Source organism: Cervus canadensis, chromosome 22 (assembly GCF_019320065.1).
Source record: "Cervus canadensis isolate Bull #8, Minnesota chromosome 22, ASM1932006v1, whole genome shotgun sequence".
NCBI classification, from domain to species: Eukaryota; Metazoa; Chordata; class Mammalia; order Artiodactyla; family Cervidae; genus Cervus; species Cervus canadensis.
This window is the reverse complement of record NC_057407.1, coordinates 16,068,117-16,086,357: the sequence shown is the minus strand read 5'-3', so window position 1 is coordinate 16,086,357 and position 18,241 is coordinate 16,068,117. Positions and strand designations below refer to the sequence as shown.

Here is an 18,241-nt window from a genome sequence, read left to right as displayed (position 1 = left end):
AGTTAAGTCTGTTATGTTAAAACAGGAAGGAGTGACGTAATGGTCATTTGCAGGACTGTCTTTCTAGGAGCCTCAGATTTTACCCTTTTTCTCCGTTTCTCCGTGTATTTTGCTTGCCAGTAGTTGATGCCTAGGGACATGACAAGGATCTTCAAAGGGCAGGTGTTCTTCCCTTTAAAAATAATATTCCGTAATTTTCATGTTCTAGTTTCTTATTGGCCCATTTTATGCTCCTGGACTTAGAGGCATGCTATTTGTGTATTCTTGTTAACATATGTATGTTAGGATACATATGAACTTCCCCGATAGCTCAGTTGGTAAATAATCCACCTGCCATGCAGGAGACCCCAATTCGATTCCTGGGTCAGGAAAATCCCTTGGAGAAGGGATAGGCTACCTGCTCCAGTATACTTGGGCTTCCCTTGTGGTTCCGCTGCTAAAGAACCCACCCGCAATGCGGGAGACCTGGGTTTGAGTCCCTGGGTTGGGGAGATCACCTGGAGAAGGGAAAGGCTCCCCACTCCAGTATTCTGGCCTAGAGAATCCCGTGGACTGTATAGTCGATGGGGTTGCAAAGAGTCAGACATGACTGAGTGACTTTCACTTTCATTTTTCATTAAGGTACATACTGGTTTGGTCCACCACTAATGTATGGGTGCTTTGACAGTATGTAGATCTGTACTTGTCTGGTTTCTTGATTACTAACATGGTTTGCTTTTTTTGTTTGTTTACAGCACAAAAAGGCTCAACCAGTGCAGCACCTCAGGAGAAACATGAGAGCATGTCAGATGTGTTAAAAATAACTCAGTTTTTACAATTTGCTTTGATTCAGTGTCGAAAGGAATTCAAAAATATAAATACTATAAATTTTCATTCTGTTGTTGAGAAGTATGTAAGTGAATTTTTTAAGAGAGGTTTTGGTTCAGGTAAACGAGAGTTTATCATGTTTCCATATGATTCACGATTAGATGATAAAAAATTCTTATATTCAGCTCCAAAAAATAAATCCCATATTGATAATTGTTTGCATACCTATATTTTTCGACCTGAAATGTATCAGTTACCTATTTATAAATTAAAAGAGCTATTTGAAGAAAATAGAAAACTTCAACAGTTTAGTCCACTTTCAGATTATGAAGGCCAAGAAGAAGAAATGAATGGTACAAAAATGAAATTTGGAAAACGAAATAACTCAAGGGGTGAAACTGTTTTATCTGGAAAGCAGAAGTCATCTCACTCTTTGGATTATGATAAGGACAGAGTCAAAGAATTGATTAATTTAATTCAGTGTAAGAAAAAAAATGTGGGTGGGGATTCAGACACAGAAGATACGAGAAGCAAAACTGTCTTGAAGAGGAAGCTTGAGGATCTACCTGAAAATACGAGAAAGCTCGCCAAAACCAGTAATTTATCTGAAAATTGCCAACTGTATGAAGGTAAAATATCAGAATTGCTTTTATATAGTGTAAAAGTAACAACCAAAAACATAGTTAAGTAGTTTCTATCTTTTCTCCTCATAACAAGGGTTTGCAAATTATAGCTTGAGAGCCAATCCAGCCAGTTTTTCTAAAGGAGATTTTATAGGAATACAGCCATACCTATTTGTTTATGTGTATTTAGCTTCTTTTACACCATAATGGCACAGTTGAGACAGATTGTATGGTCCACAAAGCCTAAAATATTTACTCTCTGATCCTTTACAGAAAATATTTGCCAGTTCTTGTCTTTGTATATCAGATTTCTGAATTGTGTCACTTGAGGCTAAAATAAGAAAATAAAGTATGTTCAGCTATCACCTTCCTAATTGGAGCTGCTTCCCTTTAATTATTTCTTTACTTTTATAATTGGAAAAGTACAAAATTGAATATTGAGTTCTTTTAGAATGTTCATTAATGAAAAGAGCCTTCTGAGCTTTAAAATTTCTTAGATGCACACTCTTTTTCCCATCCTAGGAGTCCAGTAATTTGTTTGGGTTTTTATTTTTTCTATTTTTGTTGTTTTTAGGTGACAGAAAAAGACAAATTCTTCTCTTAAATGTTTCAGTATTGCTAGTAATTTAAAGGATCTTTTCATCTAGATTTTTAACACTGCTAGTCTATCAGCATGAAATGTGTTCCTTTGCATTCCGTACATTTTGTACTGCTGCTATTTTTGTTAATTACAGTAGATCTGACTGTCCTCCTCCTGTTTCTTAGTAAGCAGCTTCACTCATGTGTTTCCTAATTCAGCATGTCTTGGAACTGACTGGGTTAGTGCCTGTATTATATTGTTCTCTAATCAGTCTGTAACCTCAGTCGCTTTTCACTCCTCTGTGCTCCTTTACTTTCTCTCTTCCTCCGCTATTCAGTTTAAGATTAAATGATTTAAATTTAAATTGATTGAAATAGAAATTCATTTCCTGTATTATATACCAGCTACATTTCACCACCGACACTGCTGTTCTGAACAGCACAGGTGGAGGACATTTCATCACTGCAGAAAGTTCTTTTTGACAGTGCTGTTCTTTTCAGAACTTTCATGGTTTTTTCTTCACTTGATCTGTTTTCTCTCTTTCCAGTGTTTCATCCTTGACCCTATTCTGGGTGGCCTTCCTTGCTTCTAACGCTAATTTCAGTATCATGTTCTTCTCAGTATTGTTTTACTAATTTGCCAACCGTCTCAGCTTCTGTATTTGCCTTTCAAGGCTTTGTTATAGCCTGCCCTTGTCCAGCCTGAGTAGCCCTGATTCCCACTCTCCCCAACAGACACTCTTCTCAGAATACGTAATGGTCAGCCTGGTACTTTTTTCTTTTCTCACAAAGCATCTTTCATTTCTTTCAAGCCTTGTGTCTTTGCAGTTGTGATCCCTCCTTAGCTTTCTGGCTGTTCTGTTCCTTGATACTTTTCTACTCCTTTCCCTTCTGCTGGTTTTCTGCTCTGTTCTGAACCTGATGGTGTTTACTGATCCATACTATCATTACTGTTGACTTCTATCTTGAGAGTGAAGTGCTTACTGTTAGCTAGCTGCTTTATGTGTATAGACTCATTTAGTTCTTGATTGGTAGACATTATTATCCTTATTTTACAGGTAAAGAAAACCATCTTAGAAGTTAAATAATTTTATCTAAAGTTACGTAGTTCACTGATCCATGTTTGAAGTCACTTTTGACTGACTGTTAAGCATCATTCCTATTTCCTAGCACTGAACACATAATGGGCAAGATAGTTAAAATTTGGCACCATTTTAGCAGATAAGTGGCTAATTTGTAGATGTGAAAAAATACTTGGGCGGAAATCAGGCTTTATCAAAAATTAAAATGGTGGGAAAGCCATGCTAGTTATAGTGGACCAATGGAGAAAGAGGGAAGGGGGGCTGGGGAGATGGATAGAATGGTTAAAGCAGAACTAGTGACATCAGACGGGCATGGCTAGGCATTCCTCACTTTTGTTCATTTATAGTCATTTTGCATACTTTATTTCTGATTCTGAAAGTAAAGATTTAAAAGTAGGATTCTAACTTTTAAAATATGCTGGTCTTGATTTGGTGGTGAGCTTACTTTATTTTTTTTTAAATTTTATTTATTTATTTTTGTTTATTTTTGGATGTGCTGCGTCTTTCATTGCAGTGTGCAGGCTTTCTCTAGTTGCGGAAAGCAGGGGCTACTCTCTAGTTGCAGTGTGGGTCTTCTCATTGTGGTGGTTTCTCTTGTTGTAGAGCTCAGGCCCAGGCACATGGGCTTCAGTAGTTGCAGCAGGCAGGCTCTGTAGTTGGGGCATATGGGCTTAGTTTCTCCATGGCGTGTGGGATCTTACCAGACCAGGGATCAAACACGTGTCCCCTGCTTTGGCGGGTGGATTCTTATCCACTGTGCCACCAGGGAAGTCCTCTACTTCTATTTCCCCTACCCCCTCTAATATCAACTTTTTAAAGTATGATTTACATACAGTGTACTCATTTAAGTGCACACTTCGATCAGTTTTTTATAGCTTGTTATTCCCACTCCAACATATGGGATATTCTCATTACCTCCAAACGTTGCCTTGTCTTTCTTTGAATTTGTCTCTTTGCACTCCATTGCTGGTCTGCTTTCTGTCTCTTTAGATTATTTTACCTTCTCTGTAATTTCATATAATCAGGTACAGTATATACCCTGTTTCTCATTTTGGGGGACTGTGGTATATATTATGCACTACCTAAATTGCAACATCTACCCTAGCTTTACTCTAAGTATTAAGGCACGTGAGTTTCTGAATGTCTACTCTCTTTACAAGTTTTTAAATATATTGGTGGTGCATATAACCCAGATTTATACGTGCTTGAAGCCATGTCTTATATGTTTTCTCTCCTAATAGTTTTTGTTTTTATTGTAAGATTGGTGTAGATTTCTTTGGGATGATTTTGCATCTTTTTTTTTTTTTTATTTTGCATCTCTTAATACCTCAACTTTGTTATGAATTAAGTAATCTAGTCATTTAAGATAAAGTTTAGGTTACAAGGTTAGTACAAAATGTTACAGGAGAGATCAAAATCAAAGTCATGGGTTTTGATTATTTCTTTAGAAGATTTAAGTGTACTCTGCATACCCTGCTTGAACACTTTGCAAAACAGTAAGGATACGTATTTTTCTGTTGTCAAGTATCTCGTTGATTTTTAGGATTTTGGTGGTAGAGTTTAAGGTAACTATAGTACAGTTATTTATATGTATTATCCACATTACCAACATGATAGCTAAGCTCATTTCTTAATAGAATTTTCAATATATGATGAAGATAAACCTCATTAAATGGAAATTTTGACCTGTGTGCAAAATTTTAGAATCAGTCGTGTTTGGAAAGTAAGGGGTGGATATACTTGTAAACTCATAGCAGGTGATTTGATTGAGTTCTTGCCTATAAATGTCAGATTATAATTAAATTTTAGGTGTATGTATCTATATATATTTATTTTTAAAAAATTTTTATGCTTGGCTTCCAAACTGTAAGAGATGGCTCTTTCTTCTTTCCTTCAGAGTCCTCACAGCCTGTTGGCTCACTTGGGCATGAAGCTGACTTGAGACGGCAGCAGCAGGATACCTCTAACTCGGGCGTTGCTGACATCCATAGGCTGTTTAATTGGCTGTCAGAAACACTAGCAAATGCACGTCATTCTGATGCCTCCCTGACAGATACAGTCAACAAGGCCCTAGGACTGAGCTCTGATGACGCCTATGAAGAGATGAGGCGAAAGCATGCGTATGAGTTGAGCTCTACCCTGGAGAAGAAAGAATGTGAGCAGTCTACTGGTGCAAAAGTCGAAAATGCACGTTTTAAGGATACTCAGAGCCCATTGCTAGACACTGATCCATCATCTTTAAAGTATCCTGTTGGTGTTTCTGCGAGTGAAGTAGGCACTGACCATAAATTCCACTTGAAAGAAGTAAGCCTCTATGATTGGATTATCTTTGTTTGCTTTTGTGAATATTTGTGTGAAAGGGAGATGGTGGGTGTGCTCGTTTTTCTTTTTCACAAAGAAATGATACACATTTCAGTAATAGTGTCTGTGCCGGATAGTATTTATAAGTTATTCCTTGTTACAAAGACATGAAAGTAAGTCTTGCTACTGCCCATATAGTCTAAGATTTACCATTGTGATAAAAGTCACAGCCAGACAACTTGTTTTGTCAGGAGCTGCTTGAAAGTGCTGGTTGCTCGCTTGTGTTTGAGATTAGAGTATAATACCTTTATCGTGTTGATTTTACTCATTTGTAATGTTTAGATTGAGGTTTGAGCATTTGCTGTGAAAAAAGGTGTTAATTCTTGACTTTAAAATTAGTTGAAAAGAAAGGTATTGAATCTGTACTCTTAATTTTTAGGATCCAAATTTAATTAGTATGAATAATTTTGAAGATTGCAGTTTGTGTCCTACTATTCACATTGAACATGGATTCCATAGACAATCTAAGTCAAATAATGTTGAAGAGACTGAAATACATTGGAAACTGATTCCAATTACAGGTAAGAACAAGTACACTGGGGCTTAGGTTTGCTTGGTTTTACTTAGGGAGTAGTTTCCTGAAGGGTTTCATCTTGGAAATTCTTGGGGCTTATTTGGCTCTGATATCTTCAGTGCCTTATTTTGAGCATTATGAAATTCATCATTGAGTGTTGCTGTGTTCTTGGTCAGTATCTGCAAAAGAGTCTATTGAAAAGAGAAGGATTTAAAATATACTTCTTTCCATTTGAACATGCAACTTGCAAATGAAAATTGTTGGCAGGAATTGCGTTTTTAATAAGGTGAGGTAGCTACAGAGATGAATGAGAGTCTTTGGGCAGCCAATTAAATGCTGTCTTCACAAATTATTAAACTTCACAAACTATCATCTAAGAAGTGTTGATGTTAAGGTTCATCTTTTGGAAAGAAATGAATAAAGAGTTCTTACTTGATATTGGGTTATTTTCAAGAAATTGGATCATTGTAGAGAATGGCCTGAAATGATTAAATGTAAATATCCCCACAAAGCTTATAGAACCTTATAAAGCTTATAGCGGGGCAAAAATAGTTTGTGAGCATGCTAAGTTGCTTCATTTATGTCCGACTCTTTGAGACCCTATGGATTGTAGCCCAGCAGGGTCTTCTATCCTATGGGATTCTCCAGGCAAGAATACTGAAGTGGGTTGCCACGCCCTCCTGTAGGGGATCTTCCCAACCCAGGGATTGAACCCATGTCTCTTAGGTCTCCTGCATTGGCAGGCGGGTTCTTTATCACTAGTTTAGCAGATGTTGAAAGATCATTTTGCAGTGTTCTAATTTCTCTGTGCAAACACATAAACACACACACATACAGATACTGTTAATATTCCAAGTTCTTATTCATCTTTGTTAGCTAAGCATTTGGGGAAATATGTCCAGGGCACATGTATTCCATTCCTTGATCTTTATTTAACCTTTAAAAAAAACAAAAACCAATTTTTGCTCGAAAGCAGACTGGTTTTATGACCTAAAAGCTACTGAGACCTCTAAGGACTCTGAAGAATTTCTAAAAACTTGATGAGTTTCTGTGGGCTTCAGCACCTTTATCTACTTGGTACCTTATTAGAGAGGGCACAAGGCCCAGAAGTGATAGTAGAGCAGCAGCTGGAGAAATTGGTTTGAGTTGGACAAACCGAATAAGGAAGTAGTCTGTACAAGGTGCTTATCCTAAGGTTCCTCACTTAGACACCTTCATAGTTGGTTTCAGAGTCATTTGAAGGCACAAGATCTAGGTGTTGATAATCCATCATCACCTGAAGGGGAAAGAAAGCAACTTCCCATTTCTTAATGACCCTTCAGGATTATTTTAGGTGCACGAAGGAATACTTGGATTTGTTAGCATTTGGGGTTATTGGAAAGGTGCTTTAAAAGGTTGTCACCAGTATCTGAAGAGAGTGTACAAATCTAATGGATGCTTTCCCTCAGGAGGGAATGCCAGAAGCCCAGAAGACCAGCTGGGAAAACATGGTGAGAAACAAACAGCAGGTAAGAAGGCTCTCTTTGCTTTTCCTCGATGTGCCCTTCTTCAGAATTGCTACTACATTTCTGGTCATCTGTCAGGAGGGTGTCAGTTTAAATCTGTTAATTACTGAAAATTTGGACACTATTGTATTTAAAATATTCATTTATATAAAATATTCTTATATAAAGAATGTATTCAAGGGAGTCACTGAATATTCACAGATTAAATTTTTTTCACCTACAGTAGGTTCTGTCTGATATAAGAATTTGGAAAGACCAGAATATTTTTCTTAATCCACTTCTACAGAAGCAGTCTTCAAGTTTCTCTTAAATTAAAAAAATATGAGGAGGTGAGGCCATGTATCTTTTAGGTACATTATTCCTAGTCTTATATTTCTTTGACTGAATTCTTCTATTTGTAAAACTAATTTCTACAGATAGTAAGAGAAGCATGTACAGATATTACTGATTAGCTTGTTGTATAGTAGGTGCCTGGAAGACAGTCTCTTTTGTCTGAACTCAGTTCAGTACCTTGGCAGCTGGCCACAGGCAGACTCTTCTTGCTTGGAATTTGGTCTGGATTTTTTTTTTGTTTCTGTTTGATTTTATCGTACTCTTTCAGAAACCTTGTATTGTTTTTTCTGTTTGGAAGAAGAGCTAAGTAACTAAGTAGATCTTTGTGGTTATTCCTGTCTTTGGGGGTAAAAAAGAAAAAGACTGAGTTAATAGTTTTCTTCAAGATCTTTGTCTCCTCCTATGAAAAGACGATTGGGGGTGTGGGGGACAGAAAGTAGGAAGAATAGATATATGACATACAGGAAAGTGCATAAATCTTTACAACGTGATGAATTTTTACACATGTAAACACTTAGGTGACCGCCACCCAAATCAATATGTCGAACATTTTCAGTACCCCAGAAGGCTTTCTTCTGCATCTTCCCAGTCAGTATTCTCCCTGCCCCGAACAATAACCATTTTGTTTCTTCTTTCAGCATAGATTAGTTTGACCTGCTTTTGAATTTAAGGTAGATGGAACCTACACTCTTTTGGTTTTGGCCCTTTTACACAACTTTATGTCTGGGACTCATCTATGTTTTGCTTCTATCAGTAATTCTTTCTTATTGGGAGAAGTCAGGTATCTTGTTTATGTCTCAGAATGATCCATCAGCATCAGCAGTCTTTATTTGGCATACCATCTTCATATTCTGTTGTTAAAAGTATAAAAATCCCAATGATGTTACCTTTAGCGAACTCACTACTCTCCTTGCACTTAAAAGCCAAAGTGCCGCAGTGCTTGAGTGATAGTAGAAAACGTGAAAACGTACTGTTATGACACTGATGTGTATTTCTTTTAAATCATTTATGAAGACACTTTTAAAATAATGAGGTTTTTGATCTTAATAAAAATATGAGGGAATCTGTACAAAATAGATGGTGATCATTTGCATTTTCAAAAAGGATTTGGTTTAGTTTTTTAATAAACTAAATTGTTTAAAAACATTTCCTTTATCCATAGCCCTTCAGGAATAAGCTTCTTGAATAGCAGAAAACTCTGGGAGAATGTATTTCAAGTATTTTTAATAATAAACCATTCAGAAGCCTTTTATTTTCCCTTCAGAAGTTTTTAAATGTCCTCCCTAACTGTTTGTTTTATGGGATGCAATTAAAAATTTTTATTTCAATAGTTCAGATATTTGACATGGTACATGATGTTAAGAAGTACGAAAATACTTCAAAAAATGTCTTCCAACCCTAGACCACACATGTAGTTTCATCCAGTCAGTCAGCGTTAGTTACAGACTTATTTATTGTTTGCTGCACTGCACAGCTTGTGGGATCTTGACTTCCCCGACTAGGGAGGTATCTGATCTGGCAGTAAGAGGGCCAAGTCCTAACCACTGGAACACCAAGGGGTTCCTCGTTACAGATTTCTTATGTATCCATCCTGACATTTCATATGTCTACTAAACACCATACTGCAGATGTAAGAAATGTGTTCAGAATTCCTAAATTAGTTTATGGAACTTGGATATTTTTCTGGTTTATCAGTTTCATACAGTAGTAATTCTTAACTGGTATACTAGATATTTTGTTCCCCTTCCCTTTTACCTATAGACCTCCTGTATGGTCTTCATATTCTGCTGACAGATGCCTTTGCAGTATTTAATGGGTGCAGTGGTTCATGGTAACCACTGGGGTTGGTAGAGAAAGGTCATAAACTAAATGCTGCTGAGCTGTTTAAACATTTACAAAAGTGTGAATGTGGGGGAAATCAAAACTGAGTTTTATATAGAGAAGTTACACTGCTATACCTGGGTATAAACTTTAATAGGGATTCCACTATATCTTAAAAGTACTGCAGTTTTGAAAACTGAAACTATGTGTGGACTTTCTGATCTAGAGGTAACATTTTATATACTGTAGTAGCAATCTGTTAGGGAATATTGGCTAATATTTAAGAAAAAGTAGTTTTCTGATAAACTTATGTAATAGGAACTTGAAGACAAAAATAACAAAACTTTGTCTTTACTGAAATAAAGTACTACTATAAATTGCTGTTAAACATATTTTCCCCTTGTTTTTTACAGAGAGATTTAGGGTACCTGTTTTGAAATGCAGTTTCAAAAACATACTGTGGTTGAATTTAGGATTTGTGAGGGGAAAAATTTAGGATTTATGTTCTTACAGATTGAGCTAGTTGTCAAGAATCAAAAGTTATAATTCCATTAGCATTAGCTAGCTTAATGATCTCGTCATCTCAAATGGGGTAATAGCTATTTTGATTTCTCTTGGAATTATTTCCAAGCAAAATACAAATACTAAAGTGCTTTCAAAAAGCATTACTATTAATGCAGCTATGAAATATGTTCTCTTCCTGTATTATTGAGCCTTTCTTTCCCTGATAAGTCCCTAACATTGTAGCAAATCCACTATGCAACCCCATAGGTAAACAACCCCATATGTGAGAGCAAATATGAAAACAGATAAAATTAGTTATCTTAGATCCTGAATGCAACTTATTCCCACAGCACTTCAGCTTGATGTTCTTTCAGTTGCCTTACACTCAAAGTTTTCACATTAAGAAGGTGTTACCACAGTAGTGGCGTGCTGCGATTCATGAGGTCGCAAAGGGTCGGACACGACTGAGCAACTGAACTGAACCACAGTAGTGGGCATTACTTCGCAAAGATTATAGGGGTTGAACAAGCTGTTGCAACTAACTATTCTGATTAAAACATGTCCGTTAGAGTCAGGTGTACCAAAAGGTAGGGAAGCAGAAGTAAGCAAGTGACTTAACTGTAGTGATGTTAAATTGGCACTTGGTTGAGTACTTCAAAAGTAATCAAAGAAAGTAACATTCAGACTTGCTACTTGAGCTACTGAAATACAAAAAGCAGCCATAAAATAAGAAGGGTGCATAGGGGATAGGGTCATACCATTATTTGAGATTTTTACTCTACTTTCCAATACATAGTTTGTTCTAAATATATAGTTGACCTGGCCTTTCCCCCCGCTTATTTATGAGTTTGTATTTTCAGATGTCATTAATACTGGATTGCTTTTGTAATAGTAAACTCTTCCTGTATAGGTATGAAATCACCAGAAGAACAGCTGGTGTGTCTGCCACCACAGGAGGCCTTCCCTAACGACCCCCGGGTAATAAGTAGACCGAGGAGTTCTGATCACCAGTTTCCATCCTCTCCATTTACAGACACAGTGCAGGGCCCCACTGAGGAGGACGCGGTGACAGGTCAGGTGGTGACGGAGGAGCAGTGCGTGCCGGCGCCAGAGCCGCCTGCAGTGAGCGAGGCCACAGAGAGGACAGTGCTAGGGGAGTATAACCTCTTTTCCAGGAAGATAGAAGAGATTCTGAAGCAAAAGAATGTTTCATATGTCAGCAGAATTTCCACACCTATCTTTTCAACGCAAGAGAAGATGAAACGGCTTTCTGAGTTCATATATTCTAAGACTTCCAAAGCTGGTGTACAGGAGTTTGTAGATGGCTTGCATGAGAAACTAAATACTATTATTATCAAAGCATCAGCCAGGAGTGGGAATTTGCCACCAGTCAGTGTTGATGATTCTTGTCCTAAGATAGCACTGAGTCCTCTGGGAAGGCATGTCGTGCCAGCTTCCTCAAGCGACTTCAGCAGTAAACACAGTCTTGAACTACTTGGTAGTGATGCTTTGAAAGACACCAGCTCTCATGAGCAGCATTCCTCCTCAGCTCTGGGTTTAACTGAAGTAGAGGTGAACCAGCCGCATCAAGCCGCGGAGCCGGTGGCGACTTCCGATCATACTGTACCTGGTGATGCTGCCCGGGAACCAGGAGAAAAAGAAACCGCAAAGTCGCCCAGTGATGTAAACATTTCTGCCCAGCCAGCTCTTTCAAATTTTATAAGCCAGTTAGAGCCTGAAGTTTTTAACAGTTTGGTTAAAATCATGAAAGATGTCCAGAAAAATACTGTGAAATTTTATATTCATGAAGAAGAAGAGAGTGTGCTCTGTAAAGAAATAAAGGTAACTAAATGAGAAGGTAATTGTAATGCTGTCTAAACTTGTGTTGTTGAGTCTGATCTCTATAAAATGGATTTTTTGTTTTTTAAATGCTGACCATATTATTTTTTATAATTTAATGCAGAGTGGAGTAAAAGACTAGTAAGTTCAACTAAATTCAGAACCTGTGATCTAAACATCTTAGAATTGTGAATCTTATTTTGCATAGTCTCACTTTAAAGACCAATTGCATACGTATTGCCATACCTTTACATTATTGATTCAAAGATTTTAAATGTTTCTTGGGTTTTTTAACAAAGCAGAGGGAGAGATGCAGAGAAATGAAATTGTCACTGTGTACCTCATGGGGTTTTATCAGTCAGATAGAAAAACAAAACCGTCCGGGATGACCTAATGATGGTATCTTTTGGTGTTTATTGATGTCCTGGGCATGCCAGGGTTCCCTATAGCCCTTATTGATAAAAAAACATGATTCTGAAAAACTTACCCAATCATGAAAGATTCTTTATTGCAGGGTATAATTTTTGTACTCAAGCTATGGAGTGGACTAGCATTTCAGGCAGTTGATTTAAAAAAAAACACACACACATAGAGACAGATATAATTTATAACACATGGGACAGTTGTATTAGTGGTTAACTAGTAATTAAATAGTGACAGTAGTTAGCCAATTAGTATTCACTAAACTGTATAGCATTTTAATTCCTTAAGGGAATGCCTTGTTTGTGTCACTGTTTTTGTGAAAGTTGCTCAGTCATGTCCAACTCTTTGCGACCCCGTGGACTGTATAGTCCATGGAATTCTCCAGGCCAGAACACTGCATTGGGTAGTCTTTCCCTTCTCCAGGGGATCTTCCCAACCCAGGGATCAAACTCAGGTTTCCCAGCTGAGCCACAAGGGAAGTAAGCCCTAGTTTTCCTTAGTAAGGGAATGCCTTAGTGTTTTAAATATACCTGCTCTCATTTTCAATTTACTTACCATGATGAGCTTCTGCTTTTTTAGTTAGAGGAAGCAGAAGGGACTGTAAGTTACTTACAGCCCAGAGTGCATCAGAAACTCCATGCTTTGATTGCCCTGAGCCTTGGTCAGTTTGAGGATCTCTGCTGTTGGCATACTTGACTTGATGTGCTCAGGGGAAGGTGAAGAGCATGGAAGTGGAGGCAGCCAAGTGCTCAGCATGTTGCCTTTACTCATTTCCTGTAGTTCTTGGGAAGATGAAACCAGATTTATCAGGAATTTCTTGGTTGCATTTTTGCCCTGTATGATTAAGCATTGAGCTTCTCCACATTTTTTCACCCCCAGCAACATGTTACCACCTCTTTGGGGGCATCAGTGCACATTGGCGTGGAGCTCAATGAGAGTGGGTTGGGCACAGTTCCCACTGTGCTCAGCGTAACTCCATCTCCCACTGTATTTTAAAGATTGTAAGACACTTAGAGTAAATTTGTTTACTTAGGAATGGTGGTTTTAATCCATTATGGCTTAGAGTAAATCATATTTCTGTTATTTATTTTATGTAGAAGAGAAAAAGGATGTGTATTTTAAAAATGAAATTAGATCAGAATTTAACTCTTAATTAATACCCTTGGAAATTTTGCAAAATGTTAAAGTATAGGACTTCATGAATAAAATTTTAAACTTCCTAAATATTTCTGGAATCAAAATGATTTGTTGCTTTATGAGTTACACTCTTATATAAAACAAACTTGCATCTAAAGCTTCTTAATGTAAACCAAAAATTACAAGCAGCTCTATTAGACACTAATTTCCTTTTTCATAACTTGATGGTAAGCTGCTCTGGGCTCTCTCCAGAGGCTTTAGAGGCTAGAGTAAAATGGAAACAACATAGAAGATGCTTCTGGGCTACACAGAAACATCCTCTTTGGGTGTGACACTTCTAGACAGCTCTTAAAAACTGGTGGGGGCAAGCTTGGTTTAGATTTATGGTTATCTTTGTCAACCATGAGAGAATTAATCTCCTGAGTCTGAAATGAGGAATGTGACCTTCAGAATCCTGCCTTTTGCTTCAGGGTTCAGGATTCCCCCAGCAAGCAAAGAGAACGGTGCCAGGACTGGCTATCTTATGTCCTTTGAAAGGTAGTAACTGGTAGTCCTGTGTTACCAGCATGGTAGGAGGCATTATTGGGAGAGTCTTGTTTTGTTTGAAGGTGTAGACTTGACAGGCAGGGCTAATTAATATGTAAGTACCACTGTACATATTGAAGCTCTGTATGAATGATCTTGGGGTGGTTGTGAATTAAATGGGCTTCAGCAGTTGGAAAAGTGCTTTGTAACTTTGAGGAATATACTGGTAACTGCTGCAGATAATCAGGGGCCTGCTTTAAAGGAAAGGAATGGAAGTGAGGGAGTGGTTGCCCAGAATAAGTACTAAGTTAAAAACTGGGCTAATCCATTCTTTCCGTTCTCTTACCCCAGCTGGCTTTACTTGGCCTTGACTGCATAGGGTTTGTAATGCTGAGATTGTGACCGTGAAAGCTCTGAGCTTCACAGTCTTCTCTAAGAGTGGCCTTGATCTCTGGGGGCCCTGGTGTAAAGGTCGTCACTAATCATAGTCTAGTAGTAGTTAAATATAACCAGTTTATCTTGCATTTCTGGCATTAAATGGATGTTTGCAAGAAGACTTTCAAATGTTGATTTAGTTTGTTTTTTCTTTTCAACAGGAGTATCTTATCAAATTAGGCAATACAGAGTGTCACCCAGAACAGTTTTTGGAACGAAGATCAAAATTAGATAAACTATTGATTATTATTCAAAATGAAGACATTGCAGGTTTCATTCACAAGGTAGACTATTACACTGAATTCCTTACTTTGGTTGTAAAAAATCTCTACTATCTTTGAGACTGAAGCTGTTTGTTTTTAAAGTATTGTTAAGTTTTAAAGGAGATAAAACTTCGAGGTTAGGACATCTAGGACCTGCACTGTGCTCTGTGAATTGACTTGTGGGATTCCTATTTGTACCTCTGCAAAATTTTAAATTGTGGCATATCACATCATCTTCCCATCGCTTAGTCAAGAGTAAGAACGTTGGCTCGTTGAATGCCACTGGGTCTGCTGACTGTTGTTACCACCTTCATTCACATACACCCCCCTTTGCCAAACCAGTCCCCGTCCTTTGGGCTTGGGGGTGCCCCACCGAGTCTTAGGAGCTTGTGTCAGGAACCACTGCTCTCTGAAGTCTTTCGTGACTGTTCCAGGCTCTTGCCTCGTTTGAATTCTCAGTACTCACAGAGCAGGACACGTTAGCATTCATCATTCTGAATGATGAATTTCTAGGTCTGTTATAAGTGCCTCTTCCTTAGAGTGTTCTGTCAACATAGATGCCCAGTACATGTCAGTTTGTATATTTGGAAAAAATGTAAATATTTTTGCATTTGACTTTTCAGAGGCAACACACTAACTAACCTAGTACAGGTGAGCCACAGTACGTTTCTTGTACATTTCACACTTTAGTCTGTCCTTATTTCTATTTTTATTTTCGTATTTAAATAGGTACCTTGTTTGGTGATGTTAAAGAAGCTCCCTTGTGTTAGTTTTGCTGGTGTTGATAGTCTGGATGATGTTAAAAATCATACGTACAATGAATTATTTGTATCTGGAGGTTTTATTGTTTCTGATGAATCCATTCTAAATCCAGAAGTAATCACAATTGGTAAGATACATTCTCTTAAGCATGCAACTACTTTTCTCATGTATTGTTCGTTTTGCCAGTCACAGGTAATGACCATCATTTTTTGGAATGTTTATTACTACAGATTTGTTTGCCGTTCTTTTACTCTATGAATTAACTTCCACTAAATCTGGCGTAAAGCAGGGCTCTCTGCACCTACTTTACTTAGATTACTTTTGGTTTTTGTTAACTTGTTTTTTGTGTGTAGATGTTATTAGAGACAGAGCTAGATCTATCTCCCTTAGAGGGGGGAAAAAAGAGAAAATAATACATAGGAAAGTAGGTATTCCTACATAGTATCAGCAGACATGTCTTCCATAATTCAGTTGTGGAGTGACTTATTTACTGAATTTAAAACAAACTTCATTGTCTCTAACAGAGAACCTTAAAAATTTTTTGACATTCCTCGAAGAACTTAGTACTCCAGAAGGAAAATGGCAATGGAAAGTCCACTGTAAATTTCAGAAAAAACTAAAGGAACTGGGCAGGTAAGGTTTGAAAAATAACTGTATTGGTTATTGATTTTAACGTTTTGTTCACAGGATTTTGTTCTCTATATGTTTACAGATGATAGATGCTGCTCAGTTTTCATAGGTATCTTTTGCCAGCCAAAATGGTATTCTTGTTTATGTAGAGGTTTGCCAAAGTTCTAGTTAGGTATATGACCTTTGCCATTTGGGTTTAGAATTATAAAATGAGATAATCAGCATTCTTCTTTTTTAATGGAACTGTATATATGCCAACTAGATCAGGTCCTATATCAGTAATCTAATAACACTACACGAGACAAGGATTAATTTTGACCTGATAAGGGGTTCTATGATTAGTTCATTAATTTGTGTAAATAAGTGATTTCTAACATGCCCAGAAGTCACTTCTGAAAGTGATTCTTGAATAGTAAACTAGTCCCTTGAGAGGCTCTGCAAATGATTGTTGTAATCAGATGACTGCTAGAGTCCATATAATGTACTTATTTACAGAATTAAGGATCTGAGAAACTGTAGTTAAGGATACTATGTTACATTCTGTCAGTCAGCATTTCCAAAACATAGGCCACAAAACTTTTTTCTTCTTGTACCTATTGCAATTCCGTGGCACACAATTAGGGAAATTCAGGCCTAAACAATTTTAAATTAATTTTCATTATATTTGATTTTTTAAAAACATCAAATCATGTGAAGTAGGCATTGGGCAAGTCTTTTGTAACAGATAGCAACACTGAGGACCAAAGGTATAACCTGTTCAAGTTAGTGCCCTCATCTTCCTGACAACAGCCAAATAGTTTCTACCACAGGTTGCCTTGTGTCTGGGGGTAGAGAGCTTAGAGCCATGTTCTTTTTCAAGGGAAGATTTATATACTTTCTGTCCTTTTATGCCTTCGATTGCATTTCTGTATTAGTGAAGCTGAAGAGAAGTGTAATTTATTTAGTGAGTTGAGATTTTTGTCTGAACTGAGTAACTGGTCCTCAGGCTTTGGACCCAGAGAAGGCCCTTAACCATGGGGTTGCAGAGTTTCTCCTCTTCCTCTACTCAGAAGCACCCATACATCAGGCAGTGAGCTACGCAGTGTGGTTGTGATCAGTTGTCTCTATTGAGAAATTATGCTGTTAATTTCAAGCGAAAACATCCATACTAAATTTTAGCAGATCCAGATACTGAACTACTTAATTTCACAGATTGAATGCTAAAGCTCTAAGTCTGTTGACGCTACTGAATGTCTATCAGAAGAAACATCTGGTTGAAATTTTGTCATACCACAATTGTGATTCACAAACTCGAAATGCTCCAGAATTGGATTGCCTTATCAGACTTCAGGCTCAGAACGTACAGCACCGGCACATAGTCTTTTTAACAGGTAAAGCAAATGCTCTTTCCTACTGTGAATACAGGAATGTGGGCGAAAGGATTTTGTGGCACTGTGTGGGGGTGTTTCTGAAAATGTGGAGGAAAGGGTTTTTTGAGGGCTGTGGGCAGGCATTATAATTTTATATTTTCAAGTGTTTTTTATATTCAACATTTTTTCTCCCAAAATTAGAAAAGAGTATCAAGATGATTTCTAGTTATACTGATAATGGAATAGTGGTTGCAACTGCTGAAGACTTCATGCAAAACTTTAAAAACCTTGTGGGCTATCACAACTCAATCACAGAAGAAGACCTTCCATTGCTTGGTGCTAATGAGAATCTTGAGTCACAGTCAGGTAACTTTTCAGTAGTTTTCATTTTCTTTAAGGTAGACAGAAAAAGAATGGGTTTGCTTTGATTTCAGATAATGAAAACTTATTTTGAAACTGCTCACCTCAGTGTAAACAGCTTCAGGGGGAGTGTTTCAAGGCATTTATCATTCTTTTACTTAGAATATACAAAAATGTCATTTACTATACTGTAGTCCATGTAAGCTGTTAAAGAGTTAATGGTAGACTGCATACTATACTTATATAGAGTAAGCATTTTCTTTGGAGGTAATGTAAGTATTATTGGCTTCTGTTGTGATTTAAAGCAGTTTAATGATAAAAGTAGTAGAGATATCCATAGCTTTAGTCTTTTGTGAGATGGCCTCTGCTTTGGTTCCAGGTTTTATGTA

At 37.4% G+C, this 18,241-nt stretch overlaps 1 protein-coding gene across 4 annotated transcripts in view; it reads left to right on the top strand.

Moving 5' to 3' along the window:
* TASOR (transcription activation suppressor) overlaps nt 1–18,241 on the top strand; it is a 48,358-nt gene that overhangs the window by 26,620 nt on the left and 3,497 nt on the right. For 2 of the 4 annotated variants that reach the window (XM_043443569.1, XM_043443571.1), the window contains exons 14-23: nt 735–1,436; nt 4,989–5,395; nt 5,832–5,973; nt 7,415–7,474; nt 11,163–11,971; nt 14,650–14,772; nt 15,481–15,640; nt 16,038–16,146; nt 17,335–17,513; nt 17,694–17,858. In XM_043443569.1, the coding sequence (XP_043299504.1) occupies nt 735–1,436; nt 4,989–5,395; nt 5,832–5,973; nt 7,415–7,474; nt 11,163–11,971; nt 14,650–14,772; nt 15,481–15,640; nt 16,038–16,146; nt 17,335–17,513; nt 17,694–17,858 (2,856 nt within the window). Of the gene's footprint in view, nt 1–734; nt 1,437–4,988; nt 5,396–5,831; nt 5,974–7,414; nt 7,475–11,039; nt 11,972–14,649; nt 14,773–15,480; nt 15,641–16,037; nt 16,147–17,334; nt 17,514–17,693; nt 17,859–18,241 lie in introns of all 4 variants that reach the window. The other 2 variants (XM_043443568.1, XM_043443570.1) reach the window with 1 other exon arrangement.